Genomic DNA, 27,227 nt, shown 5'->3' with positions numbered 1-27,227 from the left:
ATCTGTGAAAAATGCTCAAGTGACGTCCTCAAATGACTTCTTTTGTCCAACCAACAGTCCAAAATCAAAAGCAAATCATCACTTCATTCAAATATTTGACATTTGAGCTTGAAAAATGACTGAACCGATTAGTTTATTATCAAAATATTTGGCAAATAATTTTCTTTCAATCTGCTTATCGATTTATGATCATTACAAAATGATAATTAAAATAAAACACAGATTTACTTCTGCTATCTATGCTAATGCTCAGGCATCCTCACCAAAACTCAAGACGTGGCTTAGCTTAGCTCAGCATAACTTACCTTAACGTAAACACGGCACACATGCTAACGTCCGTTTCACCATCCAATCGGTCCAGCTGTAACGAACGTACAACCCACTCTTATAAAATTGTTACAGCCAATCACAATGTCGACAAGTGGGTTGAATATTTTTTCACTCACCCCGACATGTTCACGCAGTACCGCCACTCCTCTAGCCAACACTCTTTTTCACTTGTAGTTGTGGTACCACATAATAATAATATCCGCTTATACTTGGACATACTGAGTAAAGACGGATTTCTCCCGTATTTCATGCCGACCCAGAAGAGAAAACATATCCCAAGTATAATAGGTAATGGTGACTCAATTAGTCTTTTATTACTGTACTCATTGTCTATGTCCTCAATTTGTGATTAATCATAAAAATGTGTCCCAACAGGTTAATTATCTACTTTCTGTACGGTTCATTCATGCAAATTAGCTGCCTCGCAGTATACACAATGATGACTTAATGAGCATCTATGAGAAATCTATTAATTCTCCAAATTACTAAACAGGGAATTTAAAAAAAAATGTGTTTAAACATCGGCTACATGTTTTAAGAAGTGTTTTTGCCACTTCGACACTGACCTAGTTATTTTTCATCCTCTGTGGTAGTGGAGGGTCAAAGCAACCAAAAACCGTGCCGGGGTTTCTCCACCTTTCAAGTTTAAAAATAGATCCCCTCTTCTCCCAGAGAGCTGTGCCACTGGAGGCTGCACAGAGTCTGGCAGGCTCATAGAGAGGAAGCCAGTGATTGGATTTAGGGGTTAGGATTAAGAGTAATTAATACTAATTAGCAAAGCGATCCCCAGAGGGAGGCGGGGTCCTTCATATGCACAGTGTTTCCATCGCTCAGGCTAAAGCTAGCTGGCTGAGAGTGGGCACAGAGCCAAAGGGAGCATTAGCTCTGTCCAGGCAGGTTACTGTTAAAGCCGGCCAAGGTGCTGCCACTGCTGAAGCAGGAAGATGTAGGAGTTTACAGAGCAGAGGACGTCGGATCGAGGTTGTTCCAGCCCACAGACTGTTAACCTTGAGTGAGATTGAGAGGAGATAAAAGGGCCTTGAAATACAAGCCAGGTTTTGGGAAAACAGCCCCAGCTCATTTGTTCTTTTTTTTTTCTTTCTTCAAACTCGACAATGTTGTTTTCTTCCTGTTGTTCGTCCTCAATGACAGATTCCCAAGATCTTCACTTGCCATCCGTTTGTGCATCAGGGAACAATGCGAGGGAGATTTGCCTTAATCTCCACTTAGGAAAAGAAAGGTTACAAATCACATCAGGTCTCTCTCTGGGTGGAGGACCCTCTTCTGATTATGTGATCGGGATTTTGATTTCATTAGACGTGCAATTGATGAAGGGAACAAAGGGGTAATTTTTCATTCACGGCGTCCAAATCACAAGCCTTGTCTGTGCCTTTGGTAATTCATTCATCCCTTGGATCTAAAGACCTTTATAATCACTGGGAGAAGAGGGATAGCGACGGAGAGAAGGAGGGGCGGAGTGGATGTGGGGTGGGGGGGAGAGAGAGAGAGATGGGAAGATGAAGAGGAGATGCTGAAGAAGACAGAGAGTAAATGAGAGAACGCATGCGCCCACGAGTTCACCAAGCGGGCCAGGTTTAATTCCTTTGCTGGGTGCTGAGCGGAACCATTTTAAATATGATCCTCCCTGTTAACACGCATCCTGCCGTGTCACCGGCGACAGATACATTGTACAAAGTATTAATGGGCCCAGTCACTTTGAATCAATCCTGTGGGGGAGAGAGAGACGCATGTAGAAGAGGAGTTGAGCTCATTCCCTCCTGAGTCTGTACCATAATTTGTCTCCAGCTTTAATCTATAGCACCTCAGAACCAGTCCCCACGTAGTCACTGACCAGCAGGCCCTGCCGAGCCAACACTGGTGCAGCCGGGCCTCTTTGAGCTACTATAGAGTGGTGATCCCCAGCTTTTATTGCCTAGTGCTTGTGAAAGGTGGACATAATCTTTAATTTTTTATTTTATTGTAGTATTTTTCTATTTTTGTCTGTTTTTTAAGTGTCTTATATCCCTTTTACTTCTGACCCTTGAGCTCCTGTAACAAGTGAATTTATCTTATCTCATCTTATTATTAACCGTATTAGATGAGCTTTAGTACTCCGTCATCAATGCGTCCACTTTTAACTGATTTGAAACCATTTTTTAACACTATAAAACAAATAAAAGTGCATATCCCTGCAAGATTTTTTCATATAAGTCATTCTTATCATGTAATTGTCGTTTTGTTTTTGTTTTTGATTCCCATTAGCTTCCACGAAGTGAGTCTTTCTGAAGTCGTAATCAAAACGACGACCACAACAATGCAAATTAAAATAGTATCAATCAATCAATCAAACCACTCTACGCATAAAACAACGCATGTATACCTATGCACAAACAACAACAAATAATTGGAATAAAAACAAAACTGTCAAAAACACACAGCTCAAAAAACCCCATAACAACAAGTACATCTACGTCTTTTGTTTATGTGTTCATCTGGTTGCCTTCTTACGAGTAATTGAGTAGTTGATAGCAAACAGTTATGGTTGCAGACTGTCTGTCCACCTCCCTACATTCGTATTTTGAGTGTTAATTATTTGCCTAAAAAAAGTGACACAGTATACAAAGTTAAAGATAGATTTGCTTGTTAGCATTTTTCTTTCAAATTTCTACAGATATAGATGTCGTCATGTTGAATTTGTTCAGTCATAGTTTATATCAAGATCTGTTTCATTTGCATCTTTTTTGAAATTGCTTAGCTTCACCTCAGAGGAAACAAAATATCATGAATTTCATATTAACAGTGTAACATGGCAGCAGCTATGAGCTGGAAATGTCTGTCGTCATCCTCTGACAACATGAGGCCAAATTATACAGGCGCAATAAAGAATTTTTAATTTGTCCAAAAAGCAAAATATCAGGAAAAGTAAAGAAAATACGGTAATATTGTCATATTGGTTTGATGCATACAGTAAAATATTTAATTCACGGTTATGAATATGAACGTCTGAGCGACTTGTGTTGTGGGGACTGGCAGCAGCAGCAGCAGCAGCAGTATCTGGGGGGTGGAGGCGGACGGTGGAGGGAGGGGGGACGTCTGGGCGTTGGTCAGGATGATGTTGGTAGATTACACACAGCCGCAGATGATGTGCTGCCCGGCCCACATTACCATGAATGCTTCATTATCCCACTACTTGTACATAATGGCAACAACTCCACGGAGGGGTCAGGCCTCGTCACGGCTCATCAACCCACTGACGGCCCGGCCTAAAGAGAAATGAGGAGCAAGGCAGCGCTGCTCCCCGCTAATCCATCGCCTCTACTTAACACCCCAGCCCCTGAATCGCCTGCAGAACTCACTCATATGGCCTTAGTTATCTCTTTATACACATAATGGTGCTTTGTTGTTTACCTTTTCATTCATTTTAATATGAATTGCACAAGAGTTGACTATTAAATGCAAAAGTATCGCTTCTCTCTTTGCTAATGATAATTCTAATTACAGCATCTAGATGCAGTATTCTGAATTTTTGATTTAAGTAGAAGTGATATTAACAAAATCCCCAAAAAAGGATTAAAACTACAAAACTCTCCCTAAAAATTACAGATGCATTTCCATCAAAAGTAAAAGTACTCATGCAACCAAATGGCTATTGTTCCTGTTATATAATTTGATTTTATGTGTAAAAGGCATTTTGTACTAGTTTATGCTGTTTAATTCATAAAAATAGTTGATTTTTAATAATATATGTTTAGGTGTATATTTGTATTAAGATCTTAATTTGCTGTAACTTGTAACTAAAGCTGTCAATTAAATGTTGCAGTGTTAAAGTACAACCCTCCCCTCTGAAGTTAGCACTAGCAGAAAATACAAATATTCAAGTTAAGTATCCTTATAATTGTTCTTGTGCAGTAATTGAGCAAATGTACTTTTTTATACTCTTTCTAAAATGTCTAAATGTGATGAAATTTCGCAATAATAGTCCTCATCTATGTTGATTTTTACCACAAAAAAACAAAATCATCGTCATACATTCACCAATAGAGAAAAGATAAAAGTAAGGTTCAGTGTATTCAGCAAATGTCAGGAAATCATGAAAATGATCTTCTTTGTAGGCAGAGGTCTCGCTGACTCCTTAAATGATCTGTTGCATCATAGTTTTTTATTATTAAAATAAACATTTGTTGGATTTATCTCAAACAATGCTTGATGTATTTGTATTTGTCACTCAAATCACTCTTACGACCACTAAAGTCGTTAACGCTCGGCATCAAATCGACTCCTTCGGACCCCAATTTGCAGCTGTCAGGTCCGTCGTTGTCAGTCCACCGCGGTGCCACTGCTGAAGCTGTAAAACATAGTGGAGTCAGGCCTGGCTGGAGCTGCGAGTACAGTGCTCTTTTAATGCCACAAGCTGATTATTTCTCCACTGTAATTACATTATCCTCCCCTTTATGCAGGAGTGGTCTCTGGGGACTAATGGATACAGCCATGTATAATTCATTAATCATTAGCATCCAATTTGACAATTAGACCTGATTGTTGAATTTTAAATATCAATCGAAGTTGCCTGGTAGTTATCTAACACTTCTTTCTTTCTCTTTTTTTTTTTTTAATGCGTCAAAGAGTCAAACTTTGGGAATAAAGAAATGTTGATCTTTATAGTAGGAAATAGAGAATTGCCTCTAAAGTATGAGGTGATTAAACATTTATATATGTAATATCGAGGCTTAGAGGACGATACTGTTGGCTTCTTTTAAAATCGCATTAAAAATGTTCCTTTTGTCTTTATTTATAATGAGAAAAACACGAGAAAACCCTTTTATTATAGATGTCATGAGCTTATTTCACTCATCCGTCACTTTTTTTTATAAAACAAAGTTTCACATTTTCTTTCCACTACCCCTTCTCCTCGTCTCCGTCTCCGTCTCCCCCTCCTCCTCCTCCTCCTCTGCTCTGATTTCAGCATGCTAATTTAGTCGGCGCTCCTCAGCGTGATTCCCTCGCTCTCTCTCCCATTCTTGCTGCGATTCTGCTCCCTCCCCTCTGGGACCTGAAGATTAATATTCCTGGGCCCAACAAGATAATTACTGATACTAATTAGACATGATTATGTGAATTTGATACACTTATTACTCTAGATAATGAGTAGGACATATTATCCTAACAAGCACCCGTGCCGCTTAGTTTACTTTACACACGACCCACACTCTATATTTTCTGTTATTGTCACCTCAATCAGAAACTGATATTCTCTCGTAATTATTGAATAAAAGGCCTTGATGTGTGATACCTGTAAGACGAGGAAGCATTGTTGAGAAAATCAGAGATATGGCTTGTTTTCCTAAACAAAATCTCTAAGATGTTAACCTTTCAGTGCCAAAGCAATTTCTGTTCAGCTCGTTAAATCACGTTGTTTTTCTAATGGAGTTCTGCAGCCTGAAAAAATATGATAAAAATGAACTTTTCTGGTTGTTAATTTTATTTATAAACGACCCATATTTTCTTATAAGTCATAAAAAAAATTGTCTTCTTATTAGTGTAATGTTCCCTTTTGAATCAGTTAAATTAAAATTTGACAAATTCTTGCATTTCCTCACAGTTTCATTCACTTCGCGGCATTTTAAACCGTGAGCAGGTAATGTGATTCCCCTCACGTGGCTGCAAGTAAATCGACGAGTTTTTCAGAGTAGTTAGGACGTGTTGTAGCGACTGCTCGCGAACAGGAGGGAAGGACCCCACATGGCGCAGCCTAACCCATGAATTAGTAAAGAGAGCCAGGCGTCCGTGGCTCGCCTGATTGGAAGTTAGGGAGAGAACGCCTGCTGACGCCAGTGGAGATCGATGTGGCAGTCAGAGGGATGAGGCGAGATAATTAGCGTTCAGAGTGTATCTTGTTAATTAAGGGCTAATTAGAGGCAGAGGCGGAGGGAGAGGAGTTTCGTGTGTGTGTGTGTGTGTGTGTGTGTGTGTGTGTGTGTGTGTGTGTGTGTGTGTGTGTGTGTGTGTGTGTGTGTGTGAGGGGGGTTGTTTTACAGAGGGATGTGCACAAATAAGGTGGCAGCAGCATTGCAGTGCTGAAGAAACTACCAAAAACTGTTTAACTCAATTACACCATTATCACTCTGCAGACTTTTTTGTGTTTCCTACCAGACTTAGTTTAGAATTCAAACGATTTTAGAGAACATAAGAAATCAGGATTAATTTTCTCGTGTCGCTTGTTTTCCAGGCGCTCCTCACTCCAACAGCAGCACATCCCTCCAGACGGGCGCCTCGGTGTTTGGCGGCAGCAAAGACGGCATGCACCAACGCTCCTTCTCCGTGTCCAGCGCCGACCAGTGGAATGAAGCCATCAACACCAGTACGAGCAGCGGAGCCCGTAAGACCTTCCACGTACTCGTCCTCACCATGCGCAGAAAAATCCCCAAAAATCATACATATAATGATCTGATCTAGAGGTATGGTGTGATGGAAATGCCATTTCCAGGTGGAACAAGCCTCATTTTCATAATTAGGTGATCAGGGCTGTGATCGCTGTGACCTTTTTGGCTGCTGCTCGCTGATAGAAGCGGCGTGCTCAGAGGAGAGGAACAGTGAAGGTTAACTTTCTGCCATCGATGCATCTCCACTCACTGTGTCACATTGCACCTTGTCACTGTACTTGAGTGAAGTAAGATAATATATTCACCATGCATGTCTACACACACCCCCACCCTCCACCCCCCATCCTGTCTTTACCTTCCATCTTACTCTTAACCCCCCCTTCCTCCTCCTCCTCCTCCTCCTCCTCCTCCTCCTCCTCCTCCTCCTCCTCCTCCTTCGTCTGTTTTCCTCTCTTTTCTTCCGAAGAGGAAAATGAATGCTTTTTGGGGGTACCATTCATCACCAGTTATTTCCCTCTCTTTGTGGTTGGCAGTAAAAAAGCACTTAAATGCACATCAACAGAATAACAGTCATTTCCATGCATGTTTGCACTCTGGTAGTTCTCATTAGCGCGGCGGCGGCTCCCCCCCTCCCCATGGGCTCCCAGGGGCCCCGGCAGTTTAAAGAGCGCACTTTACGAGCGCTGCTGGAGTCCAACTGCACGGCCCTCGTGGTTCCGCAGACAAGCCTGTCTCTCATTTGGAGCTGCCAAACGATCAATTCTGCCTGGACGCAGGCACTTCCATCACCCCCTACCCCTGTCTCCCATCAGCAGCATGCCCAAAGCAGAATTACTTAGATTCGTGGGGTCCTCAAATAAATGAGCGCGAGCGTGTGTATGTGTCTGTGTGTGTTCCTCGATGAAATATGTGAGTTTTTTTACCACGGAGCGTGTTTTGCGTCTTTGTGTGGGAGAGGAGGAAAGGCTTCATACTGGATGTTTGTGATCGGTCTGCAGAGGACAAATAATTTGCTAAACGTTGTGTTGAGAAAATAAGGAGGCCGAGAATTTCCCCATTTTCATGTTTGGTAAACTGAGAAGTCCTCAATATTAACATAGCTCATTAACCAGCATCCAGTCTTCAACTAAATCAGATCCGCAATTTGCTCCATTATTCTATTTTCTTCAATTATTTTCATGCTACTCTTAAGGTAACCACAAATGAGCTCGAATGAGGCAAATGAGCTGAAAATAATGGTGGAAACGTTGTGTCAAGTGATAGATATGTGACTCGTCTTTGGGAGGGAGTGTCTCTGTAATCAGTGCATAGTCAGTGCAGACAGTTTAAGGAGAAACTTTCTGTGAATATCTTGTTTTTAATAATCTGAGTTACAGCAGCAGAACAGTGCAAAGTGTGCCTGGACTATCAGGAAACATAAACTTGATTGAACGCGACCCTCTTATCTCTCATCCCTAATGCGCCTTCAATAATCAATAGAGGGTGTTCCACAGTGAAGGGTGCTCATGTTTTGCCATTTGAATTGACTTGAACCAAGCCCAATCACTCCATTATCCTTGGTGAAGGTTGCAGGTTAACATAAAATGTGATTCTGAGATGCAAAAACAGCAGATTGATGATTCACTGGAGAATGAATGCATCTTAGCCAGGTAACCATTTCCATATTATTTAAAGAATGTCCTCATTTGTAAACCTATTGAGCAAAGGCAGAAGCAGAGGTAGTAACGTCTCTTGAATATTGAGCGCAGATTTTTGATTAAATCCCGGCCCAATTTTTTCTATTGCTTGCATTCATAAAGGCAGCCATTCTTAATGCACCGGATGCTTGTTTAGATCCTGCTATCCTTGGTGCACCTCAATCTTTGAAGCTGAATTAAAAGCAAGAGGCTCAAACAGGCGTCTGAGCAATGTGACGTGCTCGCTGATGACAGTAACTGAAGTCTTGGTCAAAGCGTGAGTAATGTTGCATTTCTGAAGGCAAGAGATTACTGTAGATCAGTGTTCTCCATCAGTAATGATTCAGTTATTAATTCAGTATTATCCTGTTGTTTGAGGATCGACATATCTTCACAGTTGTTACAGCCCAAAAAATAAAAAAACAGCTGAAATTATGCTAAAATTCCCATAAAATATGATTTTAATCTATTAAAAAAATTACTTTGTGAGGCCTGAAACAATTAGTTGACTATTTTTTTATTTGATTAATTGTTTCATGTCGCTTCTCAAATGACAGGATCTCTTAAAGGTGCACTTTCTAGTTTTGGGAAAGAACTTTTAATCAGAGGAGAAAGATCTTCATTGATTGTTTTTTTTATGCCTAAACAAACTAAATAAACAAACTCTCTTCACTTTCATGACTGAATGAACTAAATAAACAAGCTGACCTTGAAGGACAACACAGTTTCATACTGTTTTACTTTGTTTATATGTGGCGGACCCTGCCACCTTTCTAGCTTCAAACAGTGTTCTGGGGACCTTATTTTCCTCTGAGAACAGCTTGTTTATTCAGTTATGGAAAAAATAAATATTTGAATTTGAATTTGAGTTTGAATTTCTTCTCCAAAACTACAAATTGTCCCTTTAAGGGCTGCAACTAACAAGTATTTTTCATTGTTGATTGATCTAACGATTATTTTCTTAATGTTCTTGATTTTCTTGATTAGTTGTTTAATCTATAAAATATCTCTGTCCTCGAATGTCTTGTTTTGTCCACAACCAAAATATATTAAGTTAACTGTCATAGAGGAGTAAAGAAACCAGAAAACATTCACATTTCAGAGGCCAGAATCTGAGAATTTTGCCTTTTTTTTCTTCAAAATTATTCAAACCGATAAATCGATTATCAAAATAGTTTGCAATTAATTGTTGCAACTCTAGGTTTGTTGCTTTTCTCTGTCATATGTGATGAAAAATGTAATACCTTGTGGGTTTTAAACTATTTGCCAGACAAAACAAGCAATTGAAAAACATCATTTTAGGCTTTGGGGAAAACAATCAGATTTTTTAAAAACTATTTTCTTATTTTTTATTGGCTAAAACACATTAAAACATTAATCCATAATGAAAATAATTGTTAGTTGCACATCTAATGGAAAAAGCCATACTTTCACTTTTTACAGTGTAAGTTTTAAATCTAAATATCATAATTTTGTGCTAATTATTACAATATTACTTTGTTGACACTGACACCCCCGTAGCCCTTCATTAAAAGTTTAAATTCCTTTTTCTTTCCCTCCTCAAACACAATTATGCTTCAACTCTCTTCTGCTGCGTGGTAATGTATATAGAGGTGCTTTTTCTACTCTTAGTTTGCATATCAGGACACAGTTAGTTAATGCATAGATAGCCTTTTCCTGCAGCACCGTGTTTTATACCTTGGCCTCCCGATGTGAGGGTGATAGCATGTGGGGCGTTTGATTTCTACGCCAGGCCGTAATGAAGTTTGACATTTAGTTTGGAGAGAGCAGTAGAGCGCGATCAGGCCTTGATTAGTACGCTCTAATTGAGGATAATAAGGGGGAGGCAGTGATTGTTTCTAATTTTTGCCATTAATTGCAGCCGTTGGCTTTGATTGAGGACAGGCAGGGCTGCCATGTCAAGGGGCCTGGCGGAATCACAGTGCTCCTCACCCGGAGCCTCTTGAATAACAATGAAATGACTCCCCCCCTCCTCTTCATCCCTCTCCCCCATGCCTCTCTCTCTCTCTCTCTTTCTCTCTCACCCCTTTTTTCATTCTCATTCATTCTCAGTGTGGCGTTGGTAAAGGCAGGAAGCTGTTAGCAGCCCCCTCTTTGTCTCACCCACAGTCTTCATCCTGAAGCATGTTTAAACTCATGTCATCATGTCACGTCATCTCCGTGGTGGGAGTGTAATACACTGTAATCACAGGTTAGGCTGATACCTATTCTGCTGCCCAGGTGATCTTGGCTGAGTGGGAAAGAGACTCCTGATCCCCAGTGTGCTTCATTACCCAGCTTGGTCCTGATGGCCCTCATACACACTAACAGCCAGCTAATAATGCCACAGGGAAGGCAGAATCAGTCCAATTCTAACTTCTCAACTTGAGAAATATAATCCACCAGTCATGCACTGTTTAGAGCTGAGAACCACTTACAGACTTTATATAAAACCATTATGTTTCAGGTGCTTGGATGTTATTGCTCAGTGATTTGTACTGCAGTTTTGTCCATTTCCTGCCTGTATACCTTCATGTTATAGACTTCTTACTGCCTGATTGGTGCAAACAAAGGGCGGTGTATCAGCCTGTATATGTTTCAGGTGCAGGATGAGCAGGGGCCGGGGTCATTTTCCACAACATTAGGGGCAGAAATTGATAATTAGAGGTGTTTATGACACGGTTGGGGCCCCTGAGGGGCAGCCCTCCCCTTTAACCTCAAGCGACATTAAACAAATGCTGGCTGTCATGTCGGAGGCAGGTTGGAGCTCGAGTCTTCCACCCGCCATACGGAGCTGTGCTGGCGGGACAGACGCTGGGATGGAGAGGGAGGAGGAAGCAGAGGGTGGGAGGTGGTGGGAAGGGGGGGGGCACATGGAGGACCCCTGTGCCCCCAGCTGTCTGAGCCAGCTAATGACTCGTCTCAGGGGGGCTGTTGTAAGAGAGCAGGGAAATTGAAACAGACGCCTCGACTAGGAGCTGCTACATGTGTGGCTGCGTGCTGCCATTCAAAACACCAGAGAGCCTAATGCATGTCGTCCAGCACGAGCACCAATGTTATGTTTATTAATGTGATGGCAGATAATCACTACTATTATTTTCCACGTAGCGCTTTACTATTTACGCTGAAATATATGGACGGTCCCTCATCGTCTAGCAAATTAAAGATACTGGTGGTTATAATTAATATATCTTTTTTCCAGTAATGACATTCTTGTTTGTGTACATCTAAGTGTGCAGACATAACGATGTGCATCTCAGGTGTCGTCTCCTATGTTTTGCCCACGCTCAAACAATCCATCCCCGGGCCCTCGGAGCTCCACTCTCCCCCCACGTTAGCATCTTCAGTCCCCTGCTGAGCCCATCTTACTCCTCCAAGACAGCCCCATCTCCCTAAAGGTAATGACCGAATTAGGCCTAATGTTGTACACTGGCTAATGGCACAGTGCCGCACATTATAGCATGTGCAACTGGCAACGACAACAGCAATAATCCCTGAGCCCCTTGTCCTCCTGCACTCCACCCCTGGGGCTGGGACGGTGCACAGGGAAATGAATGGAGTTTGCCACACTACAATGAGCTTTTGATGGGAGACAATGGAGGAGGCTGCCAGCACCACACAGGGTGGTAAGAGGAGAGCAATATGGGGCCCATCTACCGGCCCACCCTTCCCCGCTTCCCCCAGGCCCCTGGCCCCCGCTCCCAGATTCATAATGGCATCCGGAGGGGGAAAGAAGGGAAAGTGATGTCAAATGTCAGGAAATCAGAAAGATGGCAAGCTGACAACCCCCTCCTATCGTCCCATCCCTCCTATCCCTTTGCCCAACGGTAGCACAGGTTAATATCACATTTATAAAATCACTTACAAGAAACAAAGCCGGCTCTTAGCCCCCTGTCACTCTCAGACAGTCATATAGAGAGCTTTGCTGCGGGCTAACTTAGGTAACCATTTGTTCACTGATAGCCCCATACCTGTCCTTCACTCTGTCTGAGGCCGCAGCCTCACAGTTACTTTTGGAGCACTCAAAGCTGTTTTGGACTCTCACTGATGTAGACGCATTTTTAGGATGTGACAAGTCTGCTTCTGCTTTGCATGAAGCTTTGAAAGAGGCGATAATGTCATTCATTATTCATTGTCATTTCACAGTGATTCATGCATTCATACATTTGATACATAATGGCACATACACTTTGACTTGAGTTGAAGCTGTCAGCTTAGTTTTTATTAAAAGGAATAGCTTCACATTTTTCAAATGTTCCCCTTTTTATACTCTGACCATGTAACATATAGGTGTTTTTTTTTTTGCCATACATTACTTTCTTTATACAGGACCTGTACTGTATGGAGGTTCAAAGCTGCCAAAGGGCTGCATAAAGGGACAATAAATGACTCAATAATTAAATGCATAAATGCCTACATTTATTTTTAATATTATTTTTGGTGCATTTAATGGCATATTCATTTATTTATTGAGTCATTTCTTTATTTATTTTGTTTTTGGCAGTTTCAGTCCTCCTGCAAGTAATGCAATTAATAGTAGACAAACCACAGTCCTCATTAAACACAAAAAACCTTCATCCAGAGCCAACATGATGCTGTAGCACTCTGCCAGAGCAATTTCTAGTTAATACTTTAATTCTTAAATTGGAAACTTGCTCTTCCGCAGTCCTTTATCGATATTATGGCTCATCGTAGCAATAAATGTGAGAAGTCAGTTCCACTGCATATAATTTGCAAAAGATGTCATTTTCCTGACTGCATGTTATGTCTGTTTGAAAATGTTACATTATTGTGCATCATTTCCTGGTAAATCAGCCTAAAAATGTTTCAGTGTTTGGAAACCAATTGGACAGGTGCATTTACAGAGGTTTATACAGTTACTTGTATTCATGAGAGACTCCTGTAGCATCATAGTGTTTACATTGTGTCACTGAGTGAAGGTTATAGAGTTAGTCTGGAGCCAAGCTGAAATTGTGACAGTTATCATTAAACAGTGATAAACTTTAAGAATCAACTACAAACTATCAAATGTATTTAACTTAAAAAATAACATTTGTTCTTCCTGTCTGTGTTTTTCAGCCAATGGGATGAGTGATCCTGCGAATGCCAGTGTGGGCAGCGCCACGAGTCCTAAACTTGAGCCACCTCCTTCGCCACACGCCAACCGCAAGAAACACAGACGGAAAAAGAGCACGGGCATCACAAAGCCAGACGGCCTATCTGCAGGCAATGAAGGTACAACACAGTCCCTTTTCTACGGTTTTGACATGACCAAAACTTCTGAAATGAAGAGATGAAGAGATCCTCCAAAATGGCAAAAAACTTACCACTGACCTGTTTTTATTTAGTTTTGACATCCACTGATGTCCACTTGTTTTCCACCATTTGAGGTTTGACCAGCGCTCTGTTTACACCATCCTGTCGTGTCCTCTTCTGCAGTGGTTTAATGACACCTGATTGACTAATTAGTGTCACCTACTTATTATCTTGATGAACCAACTCCTAATAGAAAACATATCATCTGACTTACTTTGTTAGAATTTCAGCATAGAGAAGTAAACTAACGAAGTAAACGAACTAATTTATTTATTAGATTAACCAACAATAAAAATAATCATTGGTTGCAGCCCTACTTGTCATGTTATTTCCTCTGATAATGAGGTTATGTTTTCACCCTTGTCCTTTTGTTTGTTGGTTCGTTGGTTGGTTGGCTGGTTTGTCAGCAGGATTACACAAAAACTATAAAACTGATTTCCATGAAACTTGGATGAATGATGTTTGTCGGCCCAGAATAGAACCCATAAACTTCTGGTGCAGATCCAGGGTATTTTCTCACTTTCTTTAACATTGCGGTAATGCATGGATCTTGATGCAGGCGTAAAATCAGGTGTATTTAGGTTGGTATCTCTGAGTGAATATGAAAGGGGATTGTTGGGCCTTGGCGGAAGTATGCGCTACATACATTTTCTTATTTGCAATTGTAAAGTCAATAAAGCAGCCACACACTGACTCCACTTCCCTTTCAAAGATTTCTGCAGTCACTGTGGAACAAAGAGTGTGTAATCTTCTATATTCTGCCTGTGAAGTACATAAAGGTGTGTAGTTTTGTGTCTCTTTGTGGCCCCCTGCGCAGTGCACCCTCACAGCCCCCCATTTCTTTCACCGTCGTCTGAATGGCCTGATCTCCAGAAGCCGTGGCCCTCCTCAGCAGGGGAGTGGCAGTCGGCTCTCCACCCAATTAATAATGATTCTCCAGCCCAATGATGAATGGAGTACCCTAATTGGATGGCATTGTGAAAACACTGGGACGCATTTCAGAGGCCATAAAACTGATGTCACCAGAGCGGGATGATCAATCAACAAGATTGATACGCTGGATAACAACAACAATGGCATTGACGCCTCCTAAATGGGGCTAAGCATTTATAATCATTATACTTTTTTATCATGGACTCTGACAGCTTCTCTTTAAAGTCTGAATGGGTCTGTTGGACACATTGTTGTTTAGAGTGAACATCATCAGCACCTCACAGATAAGTAGTGCTCTTTTCTTGCTGGAGAAGTATTGGTGAAAGTTAATCTCAGATCTGATCATTTTGAATAATTGGTATGATTACTTACTACCAGAATAGTTCTGAAGAGTAATGTCCATTACTTCTGTTTTATTTGACATTACTTAGCCCTTAATGGGACTCTCCTGGCAGCGTTACACTGTCACATTAAAGCCTAGAATGAGTGATGGTTGGCCTTATCAAACATCATCAAATCTCATCAATAACTGCCCTTACACAGGAATAATTGAAGTCAGATTACTTCCGAGGAGGAAATCTAAGAGCAATCAGACTTGAGGAAGCAGATTCTGAATGTTCCTCACGTCATCAAACACGCACACTGTTTTCTATCTCTCTCACGGTCCTGTGTGAGGTGGTTTTCTATTAGCATCACCTTGTCTGTTCTGCTGAATGCTCTGCAATACAGACATATCGCTTAAATATTGGATTCAGCCAAGTCTGGGATGTGAGTTGTGTCTCCTGTTGAGAGAGGAGAAGAAAGGGAGAGGAGAGGAGAGGAGAGGTAGGGATCCTTGAATAAATTGCCATCAGTTTATCTCATTTACGGGGCAATCAGAAGCGTGCAATGCAGGCTGAAATTGAATTTTAGTAGTTGTGAAGCATCATAAATCAAAACAGCGTCGCGTGTCTTAAGGTGAGGAATCATTTTGGTCAACATGGGACGTGTAGGATGTAGGAGGAAGCCTGCAGAAACTGTTGCTGCTGCACCATCATTTCCAAATATGGGACTACAGTACTTAGAGAGACTCTTAGACATGGCTTATCTTACACATATTTTATATTATTAAGAAAAGCTTAATGGCATAACATCTTTTTGGCAAACTTTGAGCTAATAGCCTATATTAGCTTTCGAATGCATTTATTTAAAATCAATGTAAAGCTTAATTCTAATCACTTTGGATAACGTATGTATGAATGTCTGTGCTGCTGCACTTCCACAGAGGATATGCACAACGGACACAGCCCCTAATATCCTATGCACTGTCAGAGCTGTGTGCTGTAATGAACTTCTCATGTGCTTAAAGAATGATGCAGGATGCATGGCGAGACAACTGACAGCCCCGTAATGTGTTTCCCAGCAGCCGCCCGGCGACGAGCTTTCTCGGTGTGTCGCTCGCCATAAACCCACTGGAAAATCGATGGCCGATAAAGAGTTGTGTTCAGGGGGAGCCCCCTCTGATTAATGCAGACTGTCAGGGAGCATCATTAATGTATTTCTCTTTTAAAGAAAGTGTATCAAATGCTCATTGTTTTGGGAGGGGGGTTTTTTAGCTCGTCCGATGTGAGCAGAAATGGAGGTGCAGGAACGGAGAGAGATTGTGAGATTGTGACAAGAGGCTCCTTCCTGATTCTTGCAGTTTTTATGGATGAAGATATTTACTCACGCTAAGGTCACAGAAATCAGGAGGAAATGAGAGCTAAGTGTTTGCCTGGATGCATTTAATGTAAAGAAGGTTGTTAAGGTCTTTATTTACATTTGAAGCAGACAGACATCAAATCAAACCCAATCATATTACGCTTTACTTGCACATTATAAGGATAATCTAACAGTTGTAAAAGAGGATAGAAAACTAAAGGAAGCATTACTCATACTGCAACATGCACTCTATAAACTATAATGAACTCAAATGTGCTGCAGAGCACTGTGTTTGTAATGTGGTTGGATGAATTACATTTTTTAATGAAATCACACTTTAACTGGTTAAGAAACCTCTTGTTTAATGAAAGATGCAATAATGGATTTTAATCAAGTTGTTTTATTTTACAATTTTGAATTGATTGAATGTTAAGTGGTTGAAAGGACTCCTCTACTGGATTGTGTCAGCAACTAGAGGAGGACAGGGAGATTATTTTTAAGGGTAGAGACAGTGAACTCCTAAATTTAAAACAGAATCCAAAAGGAGGGAGGTAGTGTTAGCTTCTTCTTCACTTCGTGGCTGAGGAATATTAAATCTGTCCGTATGAAATCAGTGGAAATAGAAAAGTAGAATGGATTTGCCCAGTAGCAACAAAATGTTGACGTTAATGTGTAGTGGGAGGGACACTGGTAGAGAATGTGACTACAAAACAAAACTGATATATTAACATGTTTCAACACAATTGTTTAAAATAAATGTCATGTCGTGTTGCTCAAAAATGTCAAACAGAGTCAACTGCTGCGACCCTGCTGATCTACCAGTGTCTTTAATTGTACACATGAATATGAAGAAAATGTCAGAAATCTCTAAATGAGCTAAAAGTTGAACAGTAGTTTGGTTCTAATGGTAAACCTTTGTCGGGCTACAGAAAGATGGAGGGTGCTGGAAAAGATAATTTATGATTGGATAAAGCCGGGGAGCATCATGCATGAAATAATGTGGGTCCAATGGGATCAGAGACGTAGTTACTACTAACTGGACAATGACGAATTGTTTTGACTAATCAGAATTAAGCATGCCATGTTTCTTAAAAGTAATAACAAGACTCCTTTACCAAAATCAAAACCAGTTTGCAGTGATGTTGAATTGTGATCAACATCACATGCATCCAGCATCTTAACTAACAAGACGACGGCCTTAAAGGCAAAGAGATCGTCTGAATGTCTCAACAACGCTGCTAATTTAACAAGTTACCACATATTTCTCTTCTTTCATTTTTAATAATTATTAGTTTTCAACTTTTATTCATCATTAAGGCTTTTGACTGTCTCACACCCTACACACACACACTACAGATGTTTTGCAGGGTTAGATTGGCAAATTAGTTTGACGACGTACGAAAAAGCGTTGTATGTCGTATGTTTCTTCTCCATGTTGATGTGTCGAAGTGCAATGAACAAAAAAATAAACTGATTGGAAGCCACAGAGTTTTAAAAAATGGTGGTTGGAATAAAACACTAATCAACTACTCAAACAATCAGCAGTTAAAACACATGAATTCCCTATTTTATTGTGTTTTGTTTAGTATTATTTCTCTGTGATTCGCACCTATATTGCATGGTATTGTATTTTGTGAGGCACCTTGTAACAATGGTTTTGAAAGGCTCTGTTGATGTTCACCCTTGATGTTACTTTTGGGTTACTACCCCCTGGTCAGGGACTTTTTGGGGGGCAAAATGATGTTCCCAGAACAGACCGTGGTCTCTGTGGTTGAAATGTTGCTCCAGAGGTTTCCAATCCCTCGGGAGAGTTCCTGCGGTAGAAAAACACCCAGTCTCATTGCTCCTGACTCATCTACAGATCGACTGAAACCAGAAATCATGGTCTTCCTGTTCTTTCATTGCAAGCTAACTTGCATTGTCTGTCGATCAAAAGCGGTGTTGAAGTTATATATGGTCTTTCTGACTTAATCCAGCATCCTTTTGTCCTGCACCTTAGTCAACTAAGGGTTAATATCCTCTGGAGTCCAGCTGAGGATTAGGAAATGGAGGTTTAACTGCCTGTGCTAATGGTGGGTGTTTATCTCAATACTTTGTTTTGTCACTCCCTTACTCGCTCTCATTTCCGAAAGCTGTCCCTGGAGCCTCCACTCTTGTAATGGCTTAGCTGTCTGAGCGCCACAGTATGGAGGGAAAGGAATAACAAGATTCTCATTTGGGCTCCATACACACTGCCCACAGATACATGTATAATTGGCCCTGTTTTCATTCGGCTCTGTTGTTAAATGCACTAGCTATTAGGGTAGTGGTATTGGTGCTGATTTCATGAGTTTGTTTATTGTTGGAAGGTGGATTGTGCTCCCTGTTTGTTTGAGCATGTGCATGTAGAAGTGTGCAGAAGTGTGCGAGTGTACACGAGCGCTCGTGTGTGTGTGTGTCAGATAGATAAAGAGCGTGCTCTATCTCTCTCTCCCTCCCCGTTCTCTTCTTTCTGAGTTTGGTCGTGGTTCCCCTGGGGCCCCTGTCGCAGTAATGGCCTGCTCCTGATTGCTCTGATACAGGTTAGGAATATTGGCTTTAATGATGTGTAAAATGAGCAAGCAGTGCCTGTGACATTTACAGATGGCACCGCCTTGGCCTGTTCTTCCCAACTGCTCGTTAATTCACGGGAACGGCAAGCACTTCTTTAAGTGACTGCCTGATGCATGCATACGACACGACACAACACAACACAACACAACACGTCCTGCACACCAAAACAATAGCTCACCTTGTATAGACCTCTGCACCTCGCCATCATTATAGCCAAGTGGATAAAAAAAGGGAGTCCTCAAGGCTAAGAACTGTTTGCTAAGTCCTCTCTAAAGGGTTCTTCACACCGGTCTCCAGAGGTCTTTGAGAGGCTTAGACAGAATAGATGCTGCCTGCCGTATAGACGGCACAGCTGGGCTCAGCACCAAACCCCCGCGGTGCTAATCTGGTCCACAGGTCCTCGGCGGTACATCTGCTGCTCATACTCAGCGAGAGGAATCACCATCTTCAGGTCACCCTCTTTTCTTTCATGTCCCACTTTGATTTTCAGGTCAAACAAACACCTTTTATACAGCAGCTAAATGACTCTAAAGATCCCTTCCACACGTGTGTTCAGGCAATATCTCTAATGTGTGTCGGACATGGTTTTTGCTGGAAAAAGTATAATTGCCACATTGAAATACTTAAAGTGGCACCTATTCCTTCCAGAATATATGGATATGCTAACATTTTTATTTAACTGCTGAACACAAGATGTCTCCTACTTTGCTGTGAAGTCCATTCAGTATATGTGCTGTAATCTGGAAACATCCTTCTAGTGTCAAACTCTGCACAAACACCATTCGACACAGTGGAGCTCGAACATTCAACTGTAGGAACAAGAAGACAGACACTTTTTTGACTGGAGGGGGTTTTTAAAAAAAGGGAAAGACTTTCTTTTAATGATCAAAAATAGATCATCAAATCCATTTCCCCTGTAAAAGTAGCAATATAAGAATGTTAAAGTACATCACAAGTGACAGTCCTGCTTCTAAAAGCCTATTAAGTGAAAATATAGCTGTATGTATCAGCTAAATGTACTTAAAATGGTAATCTTGTTGTATCAAGTTGCATTTTACCGCTGTAGCTGGTTGAGGTGGAGCTAATACTTCATGTACAGTTTGGTACGTTACTCCAGTGGTTCCCAACATGGAGGCTGGACCCCCTTCAAAGGGCCACACAAGAGGTTTTTACCTCGTGAGGCAGTTTCAGTCTTGCTCTGCTTCAAGTTATCTGCTTGTGGCCGAACCACAGTGGTTTCGACAAATCAGCATCCTATGAAGAACTACTGGCAGCTATGACCGTGGCTCCTCAAGCGGTTAGCCTAAATGCTGCTATAGCATCCGTTGTATCAGGACTGGAGAGAATATTTTATTGAACGGCACTGAAGGCCTTCTCGATAGAAAAGATGTTTTCACTCTTCCCTCGACTGGCTTCCCTAAGAGTTTGATTTACCAACTGGCTCCACTGGTGGTAGTGCTCTCCCTCTGTTAATCTGATTGGTTGAAGTTGATAGACGGATGGTTCGTCGAATCATAGTAAAAAAACGCAATACTTTACTCTGTGGTAGTGAAGTAGGTGTATAAAATAAATGCATGTACCATCCATTTCTGTATTTTGAAGTAATTATTTATTATTTTCCACACACTCTGCTTATTAAATTGTTCCTGCTAGAAGCCATCAAGTATTTGATGAATAACATCTGTGACTGAGAGGTTCCCAAACAGTTTTATGATCCATGTAAATTGTGGACGAAGATGTGTATCTTCATCTGTTCCTTCCTCTTTGTAGCTCTGTGGCCATTACGCTCTAATTTCCTTTTTATTATGCCATGTTAATTAAGGAAAATCATATTTTGCTCATTCTTCACAGTTGGCTCCTCCGTTGGCTTTAAATTGTGTTCTTCCATGTCCGCCCACTGGCAGAGCTGTGTTAATTTATTTCTAATTGGCAAAGAACTTGTTGATTGTAGGCTCGCAGATAGATCTGGTCAGAAGGTTAATGCTCATGTTAATGTGACAAGGTGATCGCTCCTCTGCTGGCCATGTGCTGACTCCAACCGCTGAGTGATAGCAGGAGGCGCTAATGACCCTTTTACAAGCTCATCATGGCAGGTGCCTGTAAGATGGCAGTGATACCTTTGACACATTGTTCGCACTCAGATTTACAGTCTCTGAGAAGACCACTTTGACCTCAGCATCATGCTCACACGGAGCAGAATTACTTCGGCTTATGGAGCTGAAATGCTGCACTCTGGACGGCATTAAACGGTAGTATCGCCGTGCTGGAGCTGCGTGTAATGACAATACCTATGTCACACATAAAGATTCCTGCCGCACATGCTCCTCTGTCTCTTTAGTGGCTACAGTACGTCTCGCGTGTGCATTACTATGCATGGAGAATTAGATTTGTTTTCCCTTGTATACTCATCAGTTTAAGAAAGCAGCCATCCGTTGCTTTTTTAATCTCCATAATGAAAGTGTTTTAATGCCTCCAATTTATTGCCTGGGCAGCCAACAGAATAATTAGCTTTGTTCAGGTTTTTCAAAAAGATGAAAAACACAAGTACAACAACATTTGAGTCTGGGAAAGCACAAATTATAATCAGATGCATTAGTTATTGTACCTGGAGTTATATTGGATGAGGGAATATTGATTTTCTACTTTGTGTACGCCAATTTATCAAGCTTTCTTTCAATATTTTTATCTTTTTTATTTCCATCAAACAGAGATTTTTGTATTTTAACCCTCGCCAGTGCTTTAAAGTGTCTCCCCCACATAGAGACTTTCTCACTGTTGGTCTAAATAAAGAGTCTTCCAAGGGTTTATTGATTCTCTGTGACCTGTAGTCGATTCCACAAACTAAATCAGATAATTGAAGTCGGTGTCGAGCTAATTGGATTATCGCTTTCCCCCTGAAGAGATGGCCCTCCACCGCAGCACAGGGATTGCTACATTAGTGCCGTCCATCAGACATCTGTCATTTAACAGCACAGGGCTGTGTCTCGCACCAAGGAGGGTGAATTGATTATTAATATAAAGTGTTTCTTTGATTAGATGATTTGTGTGATGATCCTATCATCATCAGATTGCCGTCATTTTCTAACTCACACAGAGTTAATTTATTATCCGACGTCTCCTCGCGCATCAGAAAGTCAGAAAGGATCGCATTAGAAGTATAGTTAACCCATTTTTCTTTTTAATGTAACTTCTATTAAAAAATAATGACAAAGCTACTCAGGAAAAAAACATTCCCCTTGTGTCTACTTGCCTCCAGTCCTCCAAACATGGTTTATGCAAATGAGATGACTATTTGCATAGACATAATTAGGTAATTACAAATCATTTGGCTACGAGCTCAAGCATGTGCACAGACCAGAGATGTTACAAGAGTCACATTGTACTGTACGCTGTTAATGAATTGCTTCTGAGCAGCGGAGGCATTACAGAGCATGTGTTGGAACATATGTCGTGTCAGACCTCTTGTTTGAAAACGACAGGTGACATTTTCATAAATCTTAGTTAAATACAAAGAAAAAAAAGAAAAGCACAACCAGCTCACAATGTTCAAAGACAGTTTGGAGCAAAATCTTCTTTTTGTTAAAAAAATAATTAATTAAAAAACAACAAATGCATTTAAGAAAAAAAACATATATATATAAGACTTGAGTTGTATATATTCAATCTGTAGCTTTGTCCAGTATGCTGAAAGACAAAATACTCAAAATGTCAATGAAATCTCTAGTTTTGTGTTTCATATTTAAAAAATAAAAAATAGAATAACTAGCAGTTAAGCAAGATATTTTGTTTGTATTTGAAACCAGAATAAATCTGGTACTGTATGGCGTTGTGGGGGTCATCAAAAGTCATTTAGAGAAATGCGGGGAATCACAAAACCAAGATTTTTGGGATCAGAGCTGGAACGACCTGATTGTCAACACAAAAAATGTTCATCAGGTAATAATAGATGATGTAGTGCTCAGGTTATCTGACTGACACAGGCTGAGGGAAAGTTGACACACCAGGAAAGTGACTGTTACTAGAGCCCGGTCAATATAGCAGTCTACTGATATTATCGGCCGATATTGGCCTATCACAGATTTATTGGTATGATCATGTATGTTGTCCGATTTGCGCCAAATATTACAGAACATAATACAGAAAAAGATGCTTGGGATAATTTAGGGTGTGTGGAGTGGAGTTTACTAGTTCAGCACACTGACCTCATTTTGGACGATGTTAAGTTTATTGTTAAACTGTAAAATGTCCTTCCTCCATTACATATTTTTGTGTTTGATAACCACCTTTAAGGGATCATTGCAAAAAATGTGTGTGTACCGGCTGATATGTCAATAATTAATTCCCTAATATCTCCATTGACATATCCCCAAAAACTCATGGTTCCTCAGAACTTCTACACACTTCTACATCTACATCTACATCTACAGAAGATAAACAGCTGTCTGTTCATTTGTTTAGTCAAAGGCACAAGGCTGTGTACATAAAACGTTGAGGTAGAAGTTTACTATGATTTCTTAGGTACATTTCAACAAAAAATATAGTGGGCTGAAGCTAAATAGTACAGCATTGATAACAGATGATACAATCTGCGTCTAAAATGACTCTCATTCTGGGAATTCTCAGATTTATTCAACAACTACAGCACCATCACTTGCATCCAAGGACAAACATCATTTCTCAGAAAATAATTCTCCCACATTGGTAATTTTTCAAAGTTAAATAAAACAAAATAAAATAAAACAATGAACACACACATTTGTCATAGGAATATGCATTTTACACACATGTGCACATTGTCCCTAACACTCTAAGATCATTGGGTAAGTGAGTTAGGAAGCTGGTCTCTTTCCATGTGAAGTAGTCTGAAGATTTCTCCGTCATCACATAACAGATGGGTTCTTTTTCTTGGAACCAATAAATTAAAAATAATGTGCATTTTCTTGCCAAGAAAATAAGTTTTATTTATCAGCTTAGATCTATGATCAATAAGATTCCAGAGACTCTCTGACTCAACAGTACGTCCAGGTTTACAGCTTGAGTAAAAGTACAAATTAGATGCTTAAGACATCAAAATAAGACGTTAAATGACAAAAATGTTATTTTATAACGGTGATATTGTGTGTCGCTGTTGGTCACTGGTCTGGTTGGTCTTTATAGTCCTTTGACTCCATCCAGCTGAAGGGTTAAAATGTCCATATGAGTTGCAGATTTTGAGCCATCATCAAACAAAACCACAGCGGTCGGGAGCACAGGATGTGCCAAGAAATCATTTGAGTGTTGCTGAAATCAGCAGAAGCCCCCTCCATCATGCATTCGTGCATGGATGGGCTTCAATCACTGAGCTGTGCCGCTGACTTGCAGAGTCAGATTTTAAAGCGCCGATGTGCATGTTGCTAAGTGCTAATTTATCGTTTATTTGTGTTTTCCAGAGCAAGAGGAGAACTTTGAGTTCATCATTGTGTCGTTGACCGGCCAGACGTGGAACTTTGAAGCGTCTACATATGAGGAGAGGGAGCTGTGGGTCCAAGCCATTGAGAGCCAGATCTTTGCCAGCCTGCAGTCTTGTGAGAGCATAAAGAACAAGGTACAGTGTGAAAGACAAGAAATATCACAAGGACTCAACAGGATTGGAGATTAGCGTCTAATCACAGCGTCGTCATCACCCTACAGTTCTGCTGCTTCATTTACATTCCTCTTTTTCCCCCTTCTTTCCAACCCGTATTGCGCCCTCACCCTCCCCCGCCCCTCCTCACCCACTTCAAGCTGTCACATGTGGGAGGTTGTCAGACAGGTGCACCGCAGTGTGGGGGATCTCTTATTAGAACTGACAGACATCAGAGATAGAACACGGCTTGTGTCAGCATACTGGGGAGACACGGCCTCATTTTCATATTCATATTTCCTCTGCCTCAGTCTTTTCCGAAGACTTTGAAAAACCTCTTGCCTCCCTCTGCTCGCTGGTTGTTTATGATTTGAGTCCAGCTGTAATTGTTTTGCTTTCTCTTGATCTTTAAATAATTAGTTCCTGGTGACCCATTCTCTCTCCCTCCTTTCCTACAGTCTCGGTTAGGCAGCCAGAGTGATGCGATGGCCATTCAGTCCATACGAAACGTGAGGGGGAACAGCTTCTGTGTGGACTGTGATGCACCTAGTGAGTATAAAATGCACCACAGCAGCTGATTTCTCAATGATATAGGCATTGTGTGGTCGCTAAAGAAAGAGTTTTATATGAAAACATCCCAACACATTTGATTTTGATTGGTTGAGTGCTGTACCGAATAGTCCAAAGTCTAATTCATAAAGCTTCTCTTCTTATTTCTCTTCCTTCTCTTGTTCTAATTATTTCTTATCTTCTATCACACAGACCCAGACTGGGCCAGTCTGAACCTGGGCGCCTTGATGTGCATCGAGTGCTCAGGGATCCACAGAAACCTGGGCACCCACCTGTCCCGTGTCCGCTCCCTGGACCTGGACGACTGGCCGGTGGAGCTCAGCATGGTGATGACGGCCATCGGTAACGCGATGGCCAACAGCGTGTGGGAGGGCGCGTTGGAGAACTACACCAAGCCGGGGAGCGACAGCACCAGGTAAGCATCCTTCTACAAATAAAGGTGCTGCTTAATGAAGCGTGCAGAGATTATAGAATGAGGAGGCAGCACCGTCTTCTCTCCATTAGCTGCCGTTTATTAGCCACACACATTTCAGCACCGGCAGTTCACGCCACAAAACGCTCCATAAGAAGCACCGGGGGTCTATAAATGTCATTCTGCTGAGCCAAGATCACAGTATTTTATGTTTGAGCATCAGTCCATCGTGTACACATTGATCACAATGCCTCTGTTGTATTGAGTCTTGAGTTTTTTCATCTATATCCCCCCTTGTCTTAATTCTAGGATAAAACATCTAGTATTTGCAGCAGAGTACATCCTGTCCCTCTACTAACCTGACTTGGAGGCCATAATTCATGTGGTGTGTGACATCATTTTGCACGTACCTGATAAATGCCCTGTCTAGCTCCAAATCCATCAAGTTTGTCACTTCACATGTAAGCGCTAATCAAGAAAACATCTTTTAATGTAAACCACATCTGAAACAAGCCGAAGCTCTTTGTTCCTGCTCAGTATCCAGGTACAGTTAACAGTTAACTTTTAAAGGTTTTTTACAAACAAGTAGCTTTCCATCTTTTCAACATGCATTTCTTAAATTATACTCCACCACTCACCCCGTACTGCCCTGCCCCGGCTTACTCCGACGACTATCTGTTCCCTTTCCTCTGAGGTACCCAGATCTGGTAGGAGGATTGTTTATCTCTTGGTGACAGGTGAGACCTAGCGTCCCAGTCTGACTAATGACCTACTGTGTGGCTGTGCAGGTAATTAAGCACACCATTATGGCTAAACCCCACCCCAAGAGCCGGGCCCTCGGGCCCCAAGCTGCCGTGTCACGTATCCATCACACAGGGCCGGGTCATCACTCTGTCTGTCACAGCAAAGACTGTCTGTAGGCTCTCCCTGCTGCAAGTGGACTGTTTTAACATCACAGCTTTGTACGTTTGTTACGAAAAGTGACATAACAGAGAAACATAGTTGGTTTCTTTGTGTACTGCTGCTTCTTCTGCTAATATTAAATAGCATGTTGTGTTGCTAGCTCATTAGTCAAGATGTTATTGATACAACATAGTTTATGTTGATGTATTTTGATAGCAGATGTGTTTGATATATTAGCTGACGCAGATATTATCACATGCATTTTAGCAGTCTAGGCAGCAGATCTGTTTTTGGCCTGTCATGTTCATGTGTTTGCACGATACCTAAAAAACTTTTACACCAAATTTGACTGAAATCTGTCAAAAGTTAGGCCACAGATTAAGTGACAAGTTTTGAATTTTGATTTAGGAGATGTGCGGCCTTAGTGGAAGTGGAAGAAGAATTCTCTGAGTGATTTCAGATTTTAAAATGAAATTCTGTAGGTTTTTGTTCGGCCAACGCGTCCAAGTATACAGTTATTTTGTGGTATTAAAAAAACAAAGAAGGATTTCAGTCATTCCTTTGTGAGCGTGAGCAGACAGGTTCGTCGTGTTTTATCGGCTAGAGATAGACAAGTAAAGCCAGTGTATTATGAATAGTGAACAATCTATTCATATTAAAGATGTGACTTATTAAAACATTGTTTGAAGAAAATAAAATTGCAGGTTTTACAGGCTGTAAATACAGCATGCGTTGTATATCGTGAAAGAAGAACCACCATCATATCAGCAATGAACAACCTGACTGACTGAAGGCTAATATTAGCCAAACCTGACCCTAATAATGACACTAAT

General features: G+C 41.0%; 1 protein-coding gene across 1 annotated transcript in view; it reads left to right on the top strand.

Moving 5' to 3' along the window:
- agap3 (ArfGAP with GTPase domain, ankyrin repeat and PH domain 3) overlaps window positions 1-27,227 on the top strand; it is a 130,506-nt gene that overhangs the window by 89,211 nt on the left and 14,068 nt on the right. Inside the window, exons 12-16 of the mRNA XM_073491262.1 lie at window positions 6,557-6,706; window positions 13,466-13,621; window positions 24,337-24,491; window positions 24,968-25,058; window positions 25,272-25,494. Coding sequence (XP_073347363.1) covers window positions 6,557-6,706; window positions 13,466-13,621; window positions 24,337-24,491; window positions 24,968-25,058; window positions 25,272-25,494 — 775 coding nt within the window. The remainder of the gene's footprint in view (window positions 1-6,556; window positions 6,707-13,465; window positions 13,622-24,336; window positions 24,492-24,967; window positions 25,059-25,271; window positions 25,495-27,227) is intronic.

The sequence above is a fragment of the Pagrus major genome, chromosome 21 (assembly GCF_040436345.1).
Source record: "Pagrus major chromosome 21, Pma_NU_1.0".
Taxonomy (NCBI): domain Eukaryota; kingdom Metazoa; phylum Chordata; class Actinopteri; order Spariformes; family Sparidae; genus Pagrus; species Pagrus major.
The sequence above is the reverse complement of the archived record's forward strand: the minus strand, read 5'-3'. Positions and strand labels throughout refer to the sequence as shown.